Source organism: Doryrhamphus excisus, chromosome 6 (assembly GCF_030265055.1).
Source record: "Doryrhamphus excisus isolate RoL2022-K1 chromosome 6, RoL_Dexc_1.0, whole genome shotgun sequence".
Lineage (NCBI taxonomy): Eukaryota > Metazoa > Chordata > Actinopteri > Syngnathiformes > Syngnathidae > Doryrhamphus > Doryrhamphus excisus.
This window is the reverse complement of record NC_080471.1, coordinates 10,561,203-10,577,079: the sequence shown is the minus strand read 5'-3', so window position 1 is coordinate 10,577,079 and position 15,877 is coordinate 10,561,203. Positions and strand designations below refer to the sequence as shown.

The following is a 15,877-nucleotide window of genomic DNA, read 5'->3' as shown; positions in this document are numbered from 1 at the left end:
ATATAAAAAAAAGTTTTGTTTGTCCAGTTATATTTTGTTATTAATTGTAGAAAATGTGTTGCAGAAGAGGAGGAGAGTAAATAAAAGGTGGTAGTGTTTATTAGGAGACAAGAATGGTGGTCACACGAATCGTGATGAAAAACAAAATACAAAAAAAGAGAAGATTGAAAATCGCAAATGATGGATTTCCAGTTAAAAAAAATACATTTAGTTTAGTGTTGTTGCTATTTGGTCGTTTTGAGCAACGTAACTCCAAAATCACAAATGACAGTCAAGTGAATAAAAACTCCTAAAGTCTCATTTAGCTTTTGTTTCACGACTAATGCTAAGCTATGCGTTGAATGGCTTGTTTTGTCAGCATGTATTCCCTTTAAATGAATATATCTCGTTCTCGCAAGTCAACCATTGTCTTCATGGCACTCAAACGTAGCTTATTATTTCATAAAAGTACATTTGTCAGCAAAGTTGAGGGGAAAAAAAAACACTGATGTTGAATAAAAATAGTCTTTGTTGACAGCTGAGGTAAACATTCCAATTCCGTCCGCTCTCCTGACGCACTCATCTGGAAAGAAAAGTTGATCCCTTTTCCATGAACATGCTGGAAAAAAACCCAAAACAAGGTAAAATATGAATGGAGGTATGTTTATGCTGGTAATTTATGTGTTTTCTCTGGAGTACCTACATTTAAGTTTGATACAAACTTAAATCCCAGCCATTTTCCTAAAAACAACCTCTCCAGTACTGACCATTTTAGACCATTTTTACACAGGTGGTATTGTGTGTTACGGCTGTATAAATACTAAATACTATATACTATACTATACTATACTATACTATACTATACTATACTATTACTATACAAACACCTACCAAATGAAGGATTAGGTGCTCATCTTTCATCAGAAAAAAAGGTTTTTACCATTTAGTAAGCGTTCCTTAGCAATCAGCAGTAGAACATACGTAGGTAGGTTGAGCAAAATATCGTTTCTCAACAAAAAAAAAAAGAAAAAGGACTTTTTGTGAATAGATACATTTCGAGCATAACGTATACTCGTATATATTTAGCAAAAATGTCTAAACAACAACGCTAAAACATAAATAAGTAAAGTTTTCTGCGCAGGTTATTGTGTGTAGCTGCTCTATAGGGGTGCATGCAAGTTAACATTTCCCTTCAACGCCTAACCTTCATGCAACATGGTGAGACGCCTTTTCACTTCCTGGTTGTTGCAGCCCATGTATTTCAATGGAAAACATGCAGGCCGAGTTCTTATAAAATGCACTTCTGCCATCTTGTGGCCGTTTTTTTTGGCTTAAAACTGCACTAAAAAAAGCAAAAGATGTATAAATTATAGTCAAGCATGAAATAGTCCCACAACCTAATGAAGTAGTAAATGAAATATCTCCAGCAGAGCAGTTAGGTTGTGTCCAAATGAAGTAAAAAAGTAAAGCTGTACCTCAGTGGTGGTGTAGCTGTTGTCTCATTCTGGCAGCGATGTGTTCTCTCTTCTCAATATGTTTGTTCAGGTCTTTGACCTCAGAGGACAGCGTGCTGCTCCAGACCATCAGCACCGACTGGACGCCTGCTTGAGCAAAACAAGCGCACCCTTGAGGCAGCCGCAAACAGCAAACCCACAACACTTTAGCCGAGCAGTCTCACCCCACTCATTCCTGTCCTGTGGGAGTCTTCTACCCACAACCAGCACCACATTCTTCCAGTCGAGTGTTTCTGGTGAAGAATGTCAATGATGATGAGAACAAACCACGCACGGGGTGGTGGGAGGGAGGACCCACCTATGAGGGCGGAGGCCATGCAGCGGATGGAGTCACAGCGCGGCGTGATGACCTGCAGCGTCTCGTGCTTGGACAGCTCCAGGATCAGCAGGTGGCCCCCTCTGGTGCCCACCCAGAGTGTTGCAGTGCCCTGCACCAGCAAGGACTTCACCCTAGCCCAGGACAGAGACCCCTCATGGGGGGTGTCCGCCTCGCTGCCGCGCCTCGTACCTGCGCTGCTGGACTCATGTCTGCAAGGAGACGCACTAATTCAGGAACTTTAAAGTAGGGTGGAAATGTGAATATTTTATTGTGTACCTAATGATTTGGGCGCAGTCAATGCAGTCCACCATCCTCTCACTCCTCTTGTCCCAAACCTCCACGGTGGACATTCCAGCCTTGCTCAGGTAAACATATTTGTCCACCGCCATGCGAGACACACTTGCCTCGCTGACTAGCGAGCGCTGATGCCTGCGCGGCACACACAGTCAAGATGGGGCGTCCACATTCAGGATCAAGAGTGACGACGTAGACTCACTGGAACAGGAAGCTGGGTCTGGTGTCCAGGGTCTTGCATACGTCATAGTCTGCCGTGAAGGACAGGATCTTGGTCCCGCAGGCGGCCCACACAGACCTGCCGTCCAGAGAGTAGCTCGACTGTCCCAGACACAAAACAGGCGTGTTGACGCTCCCCAACGTCAACACTTTCACCGGCTGTCCTCGCTCCTGCTGGAGGACAGAGACACTGTAGGACTTATGGATGAAGAACGTGGACTGTTGATGAGGTCGTCACCTTAAGTGCAGACTGGTTATAAACGGTGAGGATGCCGTCTGCTGTCCCGACCAGAAGATAATTCTGCCTTTGTCTGAAGACACAAAGACAATTTTATTTTGGTTCATTATCAAAATCAATGCTTTTCTGACCTATAAATGTAGTTAGAATGTTCGATTCTTGTGTTAAACGATGCTAAAGTTTCAGATAATGAGGTTTGCACATTTGGAAGTAAGCCCTGAAAGAAGTTTGGTGGTGTGACCAATCACAGCAGAGTGAATTCAAAGAATAATAATAATAATAATAATAATGCATTTTATTTAAAAGCGCCTTTTAGGACACCCAAGGTTGCTGTACAGAAGATAAAAAACACCAATATAAAATACAAGACCACAAGGCCGCGACCGTTGCCACGGGGATGACAGATGTAAACAAAGCCAGCCGGTGTCATGCTTAGCTGTAGCGTTAGCATTAGCCGTCGTAACCAGGCGAGCTAATGCACTACTGGCAGATGCCAGCGTATCCAGAGAAGCTCTGCAGCTGTATACCGGATCGGTTCTGCCATTGGGTGGTGGCAGAACGAGAGGAAGTCCAGAATAGAGCAGACCAGGTGAGAAGCTTGTTGGTCCACAACGTGTCTGTGGCCAGGTGCTAACTTCCAGCAGGTAGGCGAGAAGTTGGCAAGCAGGCACATAAAAACACAGGAGCAGTGGCTGGATCTGTAATTCATTCATTCATTCATTTTCTACCGCTTTTCCTCACGAGGGTCGCGGGGGGTGCTGGAGCCTATCCCAGCTGTCTTTGGGCGAGAGGCGGGGTACACCCTGGACAGGTCGCCAGCCAATCACAGGGCACATATAGACAAACAACCATTCACACTCACATTCATACCTATGGACAATTTGGAGTCACCAATTAACCTAGCATGTTTTTGGAATGTGGGAGGAAACCGGAGTATCCGGAGAAAACCCACGCATGCACAGGGAGAACATGCAAACTCCACACAGAGATGGCCGAGGGTGGATGTATCGGTAATCGAACACAGGAAAACACTTCAGCTCACACAGACTGCTAACACAATAGTCCATTCAGGCCATATTGATGCAATAAAACCATAAAAACACGTAAAAGTTACGGGAGAGTAGCGGCAGCCAGCCGCGCCAGTGTTCACTCAACCGGAACCGGAACCAAAGAAGCACAAATCCAAGGAAATACAGCAGGAATAGGTGCAGATTCTGGAAAATCTAAAAAGTTTTCTAAAAGTTATTGTGTGTGCTGCTCTATAGGGGTGCATGCAAGTTCACATTTCCCTTCAACGCCTAACCTTCACGCAACATGGTGACATGCCTTTTCCCTTCCTGGTTGTTGCAGCCCATGTATTTCAATGGAAAACATGCAGGCCGAGTTCTTATAAAATGCACTTTTGCCATCTTTTGGCTTAAAACTGCACTAAAAAAAGCAAAAGATGTATAAATTATAGTCAAGCATGAAATAGTCCCACAACCTAATGAAGATGTAAACGAAATATCTCCAGCAGAGCAGTTAGGTTGTGTCCAAATGAAGTAAAAAAGGAGTAAAAAAGAAGTATAGAGGAGTGTAGAAAGGGTTAAAAATGAGCATAATAGGTCCCATTTAATTCTGAATGATAATAGCCCTTCAAGTTTGAAGGGGGGGGGGCTTTAACTGTTAAGAGAGGTGATTTAAAAAAAACAAAAGGCGGTGTTTAGTACACTTACAGGCGTGGAGGGTGTACGTGGAAGTAAAGCGAGGTGACGGCGTCGCTGACACTCTGCAGGCAGTACCACATGGACGCGTCTCGGGCACTCATCACCACAAGCGAACCAGACTGTGTTCCGGCCACCAGCCAATCACAAGCCTCGCTGGGGATTTGGACCGTGACGAGACACAGCACGGGACTGGTGTCGATGTCCTGTGATGAAAAGGTAAAGTAGTACTTGTTGTTGTGTGGAAGAGTGTATGAGGTGGGTGCGGTACCTGCGTGGTGACTATGTTGGAGTCCAGGTCCACGGCCGTGACTGTGCCCGTCCTCTGGGTGCTGCTGCCCCCTCCCAACCAGGCGGTGCGGGTGCTCAGCAGCCCGTCACAGTCAGGGGAAGTCAGAGTCAAGCACTCAGCGTTGATGGCTCTGGGAAGCAGCATCTCGCTCATCAGACACAATATCTCACCTGAACTCAGCCTGTCAAACACCTGCCGGGATACGCACGATATCAACCACCTAAAACCTTCAACGTGGTCCTAAGTATGCTTTTTAGGGGTTCAAACTAGGGATCGACCAATATGTTTTTTTTGGGGCCGATGCCGATTTTTTCTGGGGCCGATATTTGAAAAAATGAAAAAATGACCATGATAAATATTACAGGTCTCACGTTTAAAGAAATATTTATTGAATTGTAAACACTGAACACAGTAGGATTCAGCTCTCTTAAACACACATTTAAACGGCATTATCAACTTTAAAAGGAAGAAATATTCATCCATGTGCAAAACATTTCTGTCATAGTTTCAATTTATCTAGCATCGATGTGATGACTGCTCCTCCGCAGCGTGACGCGCACTCCCCCCACCCCCCGCCTCCACACACACAAACACATCACTCTGACACAATTTAGTACGATATATAAAACATTTCTCTCATCATTAAAGTTCACGATGTTGTGCACGATAAAGACCTCTCATAAGCAGACACGGCTGCTCCAATTCCTTCTGTGTGTGCGTGCGTGCTTGGAGAGAGCGCCCACGCATAACACGACACGTTCTGCTCAACTAGTGAGAGTGCTTTTATTCGTCTGTTGCGTTGGTATGTGATGTTTTTGGGAGTTCTTGTTGTCACACCATGACTTAAACTGTTATGCCTTAGCGATCACCCAGTGAAATGTGATGGGCTTAGTAAAGTGTTAAAAGCAAGCTAACTCTATTACTTGAAAACGCGCCCTTGTTGTGATTCAACAGTGTTGCGGGGTCCTCTGCCGCCGGGGCAACACAAAGCTGCGGATGCCTGACTTTAAATGTGGTGGAAAAATACACCACATGATTTAAACCCACGCGCGAACCCACGCACGTATTGGCCGATACCGATACAAGGAAAAAAACACAAATATCGGCCCGATATATCGGCCGGCCGATGTATTGGTCGATCCTTAGTTCAAACCTGGGCAGATGTGGGTCGATCCTGAGGGTTTTGTCTCAAGCAGTCCTTCATCAGAGCCTGGAAGCCGGGCCAAGGAGAACAGCTGTAGTGTTTCACCGGATCTGCTCATGAAATGTAGCATTCATTAGACGCACTTTGTTGCATGTTTTTACACTTTTGTTATTCTACATATATATCATATACCTTACATTGATTTAAGATAAGATAAGATATGCCTTTATTCGTCCCTCAGTGGGGAAATTTGCATTGCACATCAGCAAGAGTACAGAATCAGTTAAGCAGTACAAAATACACAATATAGAAAAATAAACAATATAAACAACCCAAGTATTAACAAAATCAACAGTTTTTCCCAGAGTTGAGAGAGATATATGACCAGTCTATACACTGAGATCTTGCTAGTGAGTTAATATGAGGCATTATGGAAATACTTCACATAGAACTTAATATATTGCATTTAGAGCCCTTAATATTGCACATGGAGGTTGATCAGATATTGCACAGTGAGAGGGGTCTGGAGTAACTATACTGACTATAAAAGCAAGTATTACACAGATGTACATAGTGATTTAAGAAAAAATAATAAACCCTGCATTATTAGAAGTGACTGAATATAGAGTAGGCCTGTCATAATAAGACATGGTCGACTAGCACCAATCAAACAAAATAAGACAAATGAGGAGTTTAAGGACATCAAGAACAACACACGAATGCTCACCTGGTAGCTTGCCCTGCACGGCCACCTCGTCAAACTCACTGGGGAACTTCATGCCGTCTGATATGCGCGCACCGCAGGTCAGGAGGTCAAAGAGAAGTAATCCAAAGGAGAAGACATCAGCTTGCTGATTGTAGGTCACGTTACCTCTAGCGACCTCTGGTGCCCGGAAACCTGCACAACAGGCAAGAAGCAGCTGTGTTCATTCATGTTCACACAGAGATAAGAGGAGAATGGAAGTTCATGTGGTATCTAACCTGGTGTGCCCTCAGAACTGCGGACCCCCATGCTGCAACAGTACTGAGCGATACCGTAGTCGGTGATCTTGGCGATGATCTCAGAGTCGGTCTTCAGGTTGAACAGTAGAACATTGTGAGGCTTCAGATCCCGGTAGATGATCATGGCAGAATGAAGATACCTGTTTTTAAGAGAGAATAGCTTCTCAGAAGCTTATCACAGCTAAGTGAGACTAGAACCAAACCAATGTAGACCTAAGACCATCAGCGACATGCAGGGCGATTCTGTGCTGGAGCTTCCTGTTCAGGCTGCACTTCTTCTGTTGGAAAAGCGAGTCCAGGGAGCCCCGCATGGCCAGTTCCATCACCAGGACATGTGGAGCCGAGCCAGCGGACAGCAGGCCCACCAGGCTCGGGTGTCGGAGGCGACCCAGAACCACCAGCTCCTGGAGGAGCATGTGGTGTGTGAGCCGTTACAGTTACTTTTTCCATGATTCCATTACGTTTACCTGTCTGAGGAGCCTGTAGATGTAAAGTTCAGATGCATGCTTGTTGAATAACTTCACAGCTACGTCTTCATTTTTGTAGATGCCTCGATACACCGTCCCAAAGCCACCATCGCCTGTGATTCCAATCATACATATAGCACATTAAATACAGATTCAACTCCATTATTTAGTCTTATTTGCAAGAATGTGCATCTTTTAAGCAATGATACAGACACAACATTAGGTACACCTGTATAATGCAAATGGATGAGAGCTGGAGCTAGTTCTAATATTTTGAGCAACAGATTAAATATGGGTACTCAGTATTGGGTCATAGGTGATGCATGGACTTCCTCTCACCCAGTAGGTTTGCTTTGGAGAGATCCACATGCAGCTCCTCACTGTCCAGGATTGTTCCAGAAGGCTGGTCACTGAGCACAAGGTCTGGAGCAATCTGAGAGATGGGAATCGTGCAGCGAGGGTCCTCGTGGTTGACCAACAGGAAATCTGACGGGATAAGAGATTCATTACCTCATGTAATGAAATTTGTGTTTCTTTAATGTACAGCATATACCTTGGTCAAAACAGGTGAATAGATCCTCCAGCAACATCTTGCTCCACTCCTGGCCATCCTCAAAGCTGTAAAGAGCCCACTTCTTCAGAAGAGCCTCCCCACTGCCGTGGACATCTGTACTCAGGAGGCCCGGAAACCACTCCTCTAGCAGGGAATCCACCTGGTCCACCACCTGACCCAGCAGAACCCGTCCTAGGAACAGGAGATAACGCTTAGATCAGGGGTTGCCCACCTTTCCTATCAAAAGAGCCATTTTACCAGCACGCTATACAAAATAACACCATAAAAAGACACAAGACAGTCAAAAGTGATCATTTTACCATCGCCCAGGGGTCAGCAACCCACGGCTTCAGAGCCGCATGTGACTCTCCAGCTTCTCTGTCGTGGCTCCCTTTGCAATGCTCAAATATTTAACACCCAAATGGGGAAAATGCCTGTCTTTGTAATGAGTTTTTAAAAATATCTGAATGACCCTGAATGAATCCTGGCTGAGTTCTGACTAGTGATTGGATGAGCTTAAGCAAGTGGGTGTTTGGCTGCCTCTTTTGGTTTGGATGTGGTCAACTAACCATCTATGGAAAATCAATTTAAAATCAAATCAACTTTATTTGTGGAGCACTTTTCCTGCAAAGACATGCAACACAAAGTGATTTATAGAATTAAAAACAATTACCACAATTAAAAGGAAAAACAATTACTAAGAAAGCCTCTCCCTCCCACCCTACATACTAGACGCACACACACACACACACACACACACAATCACACACAGTAGGGAGACATGGCATGGCACTGAGGATCAAGGAAACGCCACCTTTGGGGCCGTCCACACTGGGAGGAGCCGCAGGCCATGCCATCGGGGGACCAGCACCCGGGCCCCCCCCGACTCCGACAGACGGGCGGACCCCCACATCAAAGGGAGGAACCCCCAGCCCGCCGGGTCGAAGGGACCCAAGGATGGCACCCCCTCAGCAGACCCGACACAGCCCCCAGTGTGTGTGTGTGTGTGTGGAGGACCCTCCCTGAGGAAATACTGGAGTTAAAAGCTAAAGACTAAGAGCATAAAATAGGACTAAAAAGATAAAAACGTAAGAAAAGTTTAAAAATATTAGTTAAAAGCCTGATTAAAAAGGTGTGTCTTTAATCTTTTTTTTTTTTTTTTTTTAATATCAACAGTCTCCGCAGTCCTGAGGCTCTTCGGCAGGTTGTTCCACAGGTGGGGGCCATAGTGGCTAAATGTTGCCTCACCGTGGGTTTTTGTTCTGGGTTTTGGTATTGTTAAAAGGCCAATGCCGGAGGACCACAGGGTCCCCGGGGGTAGATATGGTAAAAGCAGATCAGATAAATAAGAAGGTGCAAGGCCGTTTAGACATTTAAAAACCAGTAAGAGAATCTTAAAATGAATCTAAAAATGTGATTAGTAATGACAAAAAAAATGTGAAAAATAATGTAAAAATCTATAAAATGTGAATAATTATTTTTTTTAAATGTATATACCTAAAAAAAATTTAAGAAATACATGCAAAATCTGAATAATGATGAAAACATTTAAATATGGTCTGAAAAACACAGTAAAAAAATATGGAGAAAAGTAAATATGATAAATAATATAACCAAATGTATATGGCATAAAAAAAGTCACCTTTGCATGAGGAGGGCACCGTGATCCTAACCACGCTGGAGGCGTCGTCCTGCAGTGAGGAAGCCTCCACCAGGCAGTAAGCCTCGGTGGACCAGCTCAAGTACACACCTTGACTCCAGCACATTCTTTCAGGCTGAGACGCTTTCTCTGGAAAACACACAAGCACACACTGAAGGTGATTAGACCAGTTGAAGGTAAAATGAAGACGGACGTACGATGGGGCGAGCGTGTCACCTCTTCCATAGAGCAAGTAAGCAGAAACTTCCAGCAAGCGGCTGATCTGGCGTGACCAGTAATCCATAGGGAAGTAAGGCATCTCATACAGACGTACAATCAACTCTGAGTTCTCACAGTGAGGCAGCACAATGTGTGGCTTGTGCTTTGGCAAACTGTACAAAAGAAAATGAGACCCTGAGAGAGTTTACATTATTATCTTCGTAATAGCGTATCTCATCCGACCGTGTACCTAATGTATTGCCTAGTTCCGTGTTTAGTGACTACCTGCTGGGGATGAGCAGCTGGTCATTGCCAACGGGCAGAGCGATCTGAAACTTCTCCAGCAGTTTGAAGTATTGTGTCATGTGACTTGAGGGGAAACATTTGGTCTCCAATAGACACTTTTCCACCACGGAGCGCTGAGCGATGCCTTGAAGATGCTCCCAGTACCCAGGAGCCTTCGGGATGGCTTTCTGCAAAGAAGACTATGACTGACTAAAGACTATTGAAAGAAAACTTAAATCTTCATAACATCATGTGTATATTAAGAATAAGTTAAAATAATGTTGTTTTTAGGCAAAAACCTTTGAGAGGATGTTGCACAGCCACTGTGGGTTGATGAAGTAGAGTTCCTGAAGCTGCAGAGTGGGATCATCAAAGTGCAGTAAGACTCCTGCAGACAAATGAAAAGAAATCAAATGAAAGAACAATAGAAAAAAATATTTTATCATGTGAAGCCAAAAAAACATTTCACATATATACCGGTTTTGCTACCAATCATTTGGTTGTGTTCTTTACAATTTGCTGTTTTTTCAATGTTATTATAAAGACTTTACATTTGTAATTTCACCTTTGCATTCAGAAAGTAAACTGACCTGCTTCGCTGAGGAAGTGGATGGCGTGGGGAAGCTCCGCCTCCTCCAGTGGCAGCTGACTCTCCTGGATCAGTGTCAGCAGCTGCTGCCGTTTGAGGACGGGGAACTCAGGAGGAACCCTGGTCCTCTCCTGAAGAAGCCTACGCTCCAGCTCCACATAGCTGTCTGGAATCAGCTGGCCCATCACAGGCTGGCCCTGGATCTACGAGATGGAGACAGGTTGAGAAGTTGGGTTCAGAAGGAGAAAAGGGAGAGGAACATTGCCGTTGAGCCACCTTAAAGTTGGTGATCTCCTTGGCGATGGCTTTGCGCAGCCTGCTGATGGCGTCGGAGTCCTCACAGGCTGAGATGGTGTGGTAGTCCTGGATGGTCGGGAAGCCCTGGTGGGTGAGCAGCTCCTCTCGGATCTTGCTGAGGCAAGCCTGCAAGGCCGAATCCTCACTCACGTCCAAGTGGGTTCCCACCAAGATAACTGGGGAGAGCGGAGCAATGGCCTGAAGACAAAGAAACATTCAAGATCCACAAGAAAAGACATCTGTTCCAAATCTTTAATAAAAATCCACCTTGATGTTGAAGAGCCACGGTTTGAGTTCGTCCACCTGCTCGGCTCCTTTGCTGAGGTCATGCACCACCAGGTAGAGTGCTCTGGAGGACAAAAAGTGACACTGCGAGCCACACAACTCCTCGCCACCTGAGGGGGCACAGTAATAAAAACACCTGTTGACAACTGGTCAAACAAGTCACATGACCACGCCTTTGCAGTTGTTTGTACTTGACCAACTTGAAAAGTCCCACACGTTCAGCACCATCTTCTTCTTGTCCCGTTCCTTGATGGTCCAGTCATGGACGTCGATGCCCCCCGAGGCCCGTTTGGAACCGGTCTGCGTGCCCTTCATCTTCATCAGCTGCTGGATCAGGCTGGTCTTCCCGCTGCCGGCGTGTCCCACCACGATGAGCTTCATGCGGTAGTACGGCACCGCCTTCTTCAGACGCTGCTGCAGGAACCTGCCAGGAGAAGGTAGAAGTTACTCATGTTCATCTACGCCTTTAAACAAGCATAGGGTTCTGAGCTCCTGACCTGACTATGTCTTTGGTCTTGGTTCCGATCAGTTTGAGGTCCAGCTGGAGTCGAAGGCCGTCCAGAGGGAGGTCCCACAGTCGTCCCAGCCTGCCCATCTCATCAGGCAAGGATCGCAGGCCAGCATTCCGGCTTACATCCAAAGAAGTGAGACCCTCCAAAAGACCCACCAGTGGAGGGATCTGAACCACAATGCAAACAAACATCACACCTTGGATTGGATTCATTTGTTGTGGTGCTGTTCAACATTCAGCTCACCTCAGTCAGCTTGTTGTTGCTCAAGTGAAGTTTCTCAAGTCTGGCCCATTTGTGGACTGGTCCACTTAAGTCCAGAACGCTAATGTTGTTCTGACTGAACATCAGTTCTCTCAGGTTGCTTGACGCCCACAAGCCTGGGCTGGGCAGGACTGCGATGCTGTTGGTCCTCATGTCCACAGATCTCAGACTGTTAAAATGAAGAGTTTTATCTCGCATGAGTGCAGAACAGAACACCTTTAAAGTGAACACTCACTTTGGGAGCTCAAGTATGGCCTCAGAAACACAAGTGAAATTGTTGTTGGCCAGTTTCAGCGTGGTGATCTTGGGCGGCATCGTTGACAGAGAACCTGGAGGAACGAGTAAGTAAGAACTGATTGAGTCACTCAAAGTTTGTTGCATTTAAAGGGGCCCTGTCCTACATTTGGATCAGTCCCTCAGCCCCTGACCAATTGCAATGATGTCGGCGTGGTTGGGAGAGGAGGCTGCAGAATCCAAGTATTTCAGCCAAGAGGAAGAAGAATGCAGATTTTCCCAGCACACACTGGGATTCAATGTAATTCCAAAAAGCAGAATAGGGTCCCTTTAAAGAATGTATGATACAGTTCTGTGTAGTCATTAAAAAATGCATTATTTACAGATTTTGTTGGAGGAGGCATTGAGGACTTCCAGCTTGGGGCAGCCTGTCAGGAAGTCAGGAGAAATGCTGACCACGGCATTCTTGCTCACGTCAAGCAGTTTGATCTCACAGAGACGCGGCGACGTGCAGAGCTCGGTGATGCTGTTTCTGAAGATCATATGAGAGGCAACAGAGATCAGAGATACTGTTATACATTTATACAGATACAGCCAGCTTGACCTCCTTGATGAAAATGGACTGTCAAGTTTAGAAGAATAGTTCACATGAATAGCTCATATGCATAATTGCCAAGCAAAGTCGCACACATACACACAGTGGATATTGTTGGTCCTCTCCGACAAAAAAGGATAAACCCACAAGAATCACAGAAGTAATTGGAAAATGATAAAAATGAACAAATCTAAATCAAACGTTGCTTTTCAATTGTGGAGAACATGTCGACAGGTATTTTGGTCTACTTATCATGATCAAACTGCTCCACCTAGTTAGTAGTCGTTTGATGGGTGTCTTTTATTTGATAGGAGCCAATCCTTTCACATGTTGAAGGCTACCATCTTTGTCTTTCATCATGGTTGCTACTTAGACCAAGCATGCAGCCAATGTTGACCAGGAATTCTCCACTTTTCTTCACCTTCCTTTTTCTAATGCACTACTATCAAAAGCGTTAGCCTCATGAACAAAGACAAGCGTGATGGGCAAAAAGGTATTTTTCCACCTACGTATGTATTCTTCCACTTGTGTATTCTTCTGCCATGCACACATAATTAGCTGTCTCCACTTTGTATTATTTTCCTTGATGCACTGGGATCAGAAGAGTCTGCTTTGTGCACTGGAGATATAATCAAGGGGAAAAAAGTGAACAAAGATATGCCACAATGTATTTAATCATTTAATAAAAAGCAGGAATGTAAAAAAGGAATTTTCCTGGGGGCCACTGGACCTAGGGTCTGGGTGAGGCTGGGCCAGGTTTAAAAAATATATATATATATATTTGAAAAATAAAAATGTAATAAAAATATTAATAAATATTAATTATATTAAATATTAATAAATATATATATATAATATAATAGTCTTCAATGCTATACCCTCCACTTTTTCAGTGCTTTGGTTCTTTGCAAAAGCTCTGATACATTAAATTATTATAAATTAATTTTCATTTATTATTAAATTATTAAATAAATGTTTAATGTTAATTTTTATTTTTCAACACAAAATAAGATGGAAAAATAAATAAGCAAATCAAAAAACAAATTAAACTTTCATATCAAGGCGGGGGCCTCAAACTAGCATCCCGCATTTGGCCCGCGGGCTGTGAGTTTGAGACCCCTGCCCTATGCCCAAATTAAACAATCCACTGTAGCCTGCGAGTTTAAAAGTTTGCCAATCCTGGGTCGATGCACCATTAATACACTATCGTACCCTTCCATGAGCAGCTCCTCCAGGTTCTCAGTGGCCCGGCCCAGCTCGTGGGGGAATGTGGTCAGCTTGTTGAAGGACAAGTTGAACTGCTGCAGTGAGGGGCAGGCGACGGCGGGGTCGAAGGTGAGATGTGGGCCAACACAGTTGCGTGAGATGTTGAGAGCGGCAATCGCTGGCAAAGCCAGCAGCTCTGCCGGCACGGACTGAAGTTGGTTCCCCTGGAGGTCCAGCCGGGTCAAGCTGATCAAACTCTGCACCGAATTAGACATTAGACTCAATGGTAATTGTGGTGATGGTATTTATAGAGGGTGGTCTGACACCTGACACAGCGCAGACGGAAAGTCCAGCAGGATGTTGTGGCTCAGGTCCAGTCTTTGCAGGTGAGCTATCTGCTCCTGAACCAAGCCATGGTCCAACAGGCAGGACAGAGAATCCAGCTCGTTTCCAGACAGGTCCAAGAGCCGGATCCTCTCCTTCTCTGAGGGCAGTGCAGACGCGCTCTCCAGAGACCCCAAAACTGAAAGGGGAGGGGACAGGATCACTGCAAAGGTTAGCTTTTCATACTTGTTAGCTTATGACTACCTTATGAGTAAGATAACTATACTTTTCTGGTTTCTTCTACATCTCATGTGTGCAGACTCGGCGTGCTCACTCTCTGTTGGACCACTCTGAAAATGGAATGATTAAAAACACATCAGTAATACACAGTGGATGCTCACATAGTCGCTAATGACCATTCGAATCCCTGCAAATTTGTGGTAAAAAAACAATTGAGAGGTGATATTACAATGGAGCGCCTATGAATAGTGGAATCTACTCTAATTCATTAAAAAGTTAAACAAGGGAGCCGGAGTGGTGGTACCTCTCCACTAGCGTGTCTTTGACGTCCATGCTTCTTTTTGAAGGAGCCCAATCTCAGTTCTTCAGTGGAGTTATTGCGGGGCAACCCCATCAGTGAATCACTCCCTAGAAAAGAAAAGAAAATTTAGAAGAGGTAGTCGTTACCACATTATGTTGCACTGTGTGTCCAAAGATGCCCCCACCATCACTCTCCATTTCATCAAGGAAGAGGCCTTCATCCATGGACATGAAGCTGAAGCTGGAGTCATCGCTTTCATCGGATATGTAGCCAGACGTTACACAAGGGTCACCGAAAGACCTGAGAGGACCGCTCGAGGTCTTCGAGCTTTGTAAAGAGTGAATGTAACGAGCCAAGCTTGCTCCTTTACCTTGGAGACAAACAAAGGACATCATGAAGCACTCTGTGAGAAGATGAAGATGTTTGATCCTTCTTACTGTTGCTGTAACGCAGACTGTGGGATCTGCCTTGTACATCCAGTAGGGAGGAGAGCCAAGAAGCATCCAGGCGACCCAAGCGGAAGCCCCCAAGGCACAGGGCGTTGTTGTTACGGTCCAGGCCCAGGCAGCCCAGCAGCTGGACGACTGTGGGCCCGTCACCCCGCTTCACGCTCACTGCCAGAGCCCGGCGAAGGTGCTGCTCGTGTGCGCCTTGACTGAGCAGCAGCTCCACCAGCTCAAGAGGTCCTCCTTTCTCACATACCTAAGAAACACAGCAATTTAGCCAATAATCAGCCTTAAAAACACTTACCTCCCTGCTCTACAAACCTGGTAAATGAGCGATTCAGTCTTGATCTTCTTAGTGATGTCGGCCCCCAACTCAATAAGACACTCGGCCATCATGGTGTCTCCATCCTCACATGCCTGCTCCAGCATGCTGTAGTGCAGCTCAGGGTTGGAGCACATTTTGGATAGAGCCAAGCATGCAGACCGACGCAGCTGAGGGCACACAGACACAGTGGATTTCAGCATCAAGACTGCCACTCTGAGCCAGGGAGTGTCATGTAGGAGGTCTCCCATACTGGGTTCCTGCTGTGGTCAGGGATCTCAGACTCTCGGAGATGCAGGAAAATTTGTCTGTCAAAGCCTTCTCTCTGAAGCTCAATGGCCGCTTCTGAGCAGACGTCCAGCATCCTCAAAGCCACCTGGAAACACTACACAATGGAA

General features: G+C 45.3%; 1 protein-coding gene across 6 annotated transcripts in view; it reads right to left on the bottom strand.

Moving 5' to 3' along the window:
- Positions 1 to 490: 490 nt before the first annotated feature.
- Positions 491 to 15,877, bottom strand: part of lrrk2 (leucine-rich repeat kinase 2) — a 32,734-nt gene continuing 17,347 nt past the window's right edge. Inside the window, exons 16-51 of one of the 6 annotated variants that reach the window (XM_058076667.1) lie at positions 15,733 to 15,864; positions 15,479 to 15,649; positions 15,149 to 15,413; positions 14,896 to 15,081; positions 14,715 to 14,818; positions 14,457 to 14,520; positions 14,173 to 14,369; positions 13,853 to 14,103; positions 12,429 to 12,577; positions 12,047 to 12,140; positions 11,794 to 11,980; positions 11,536 to 11,717; positions 11,230 to 11,462; positions 11,021 to 11,148; positions 10,733 to 10,951; positions 10,458 to 10,659; positions 10,167 to 10,255; positions 9,868 to 10,055; positions 9,601 to 9,755; positions 9,367 to 9,513; positions 7,725 to 7,916; positions 7,511 to 7,657; positions 7,172 to 7,284; positions 6,918 to 7,108; positions 6,684 to 6,844; positions 6,430 to 6,600; positions 5,712 to 5,812; positions 4,538 to 4,750; positions 4,279 to 4,472; positions 2,564 to 2,636; positions 2,309 to 2,499; positions 2,089 to 2,241; positions 1,792 to 2,021; positions 1,658 to 1,726; positions 1,455 to 1,580; positions 491 to 598 (exon numbers count right to left, since the gene is read on the bottom strand). In XM_058076667.1, coding sequence (XP_057932650.1) covers positions 1,456 to 1,580; positions 1,658 to 1,726; positions 1,792 to 2,021; positions 2,089 to 2,241; positions 2,309 to 2,499; positions 2,564 to 2,636; positions 4,279 to 4,472; positions 4,538 to 4,750; positions 5,712 to 5,812; positions 6,430 to 6,600; positions 6,684 to 6,844; positions 6,918 to 7,108; positions 7,172 to 7,284; positions 7,511 to 7,657; positions 7,725 to 7,916; positions 9,367 to 9,513; positions 9,601 to 9,755; positions 9,868 to 10,055; positions 10,167 to 10,255; positions 10,458 to 10,659; positions 10,733 to 10,951; positions 11,021 to 11,148; positions 11,230 to 11,462; positions 11,536 to 11,717; positions 11,794 to 11,980; positions 12,047 to 12,140; positions 12,429 to 12,577; positions 13,853 to 14,103; positions 14,173 to 14,369; positions 14,457 to 14,520; positions 14,715 to 14,818; positions 14,896 to 15,081; positions 15,149 to 15,413; positions 15,479 to 15,649; positions 15,733 to 15,864 — 5,667 coding nt within the window. In that variant the 3' untranslated portion in view covers positions 491 to 598; position 1,455. Of the gene's footprint in view, positions 599 to 1,454; positions 1,581 to 1,657; positions 1,727 to 1,791; positions 2,022 to 2,088; positions 2,242 to 2,308; positions 2,500 to 2,563; positions 2,637 to 4,278; positions 4,473 to 4,537; positions 4,751 to 5,711; positions 5,813 to 6,429; positions 6,601 to 6,683; positions 6,845 to 6,917; positions 7,109 to 7,171; positions 7,285 to 7,510; positions 7,658 to 7,724; positions 7,917 to 9,366; positions 9,514 to 9,600; positions 9,756 to 9,867; positions 10,056 to 10,166; positions 10,256 to 10,457; positions 10,660 to 10,732; positions 10,952 to 11,020; positions 11,149 to 11,229; positions 11,463 to 11,535; positions 11,718 to 11,793; positions 11,981 to 12,046; positions 12,141 to 12,428; positions 12,578 to 13,852; positions 14,104 to 14,172; positions 14,370 to 14,456; positions 14,521 to 14,714; positions 14,819 to 14,895; positions 15,082 to 15,148; positions 15,414 to 15,478; positions 15,650 to 15,732; positions 15,865 to 15,877 lie in introns of those variants that run through there. The other 5 variants (XM_058076668.1, XM_058076669.1, XM_058076670.1 and 2 more) reach the window with 5 other exon arrangements.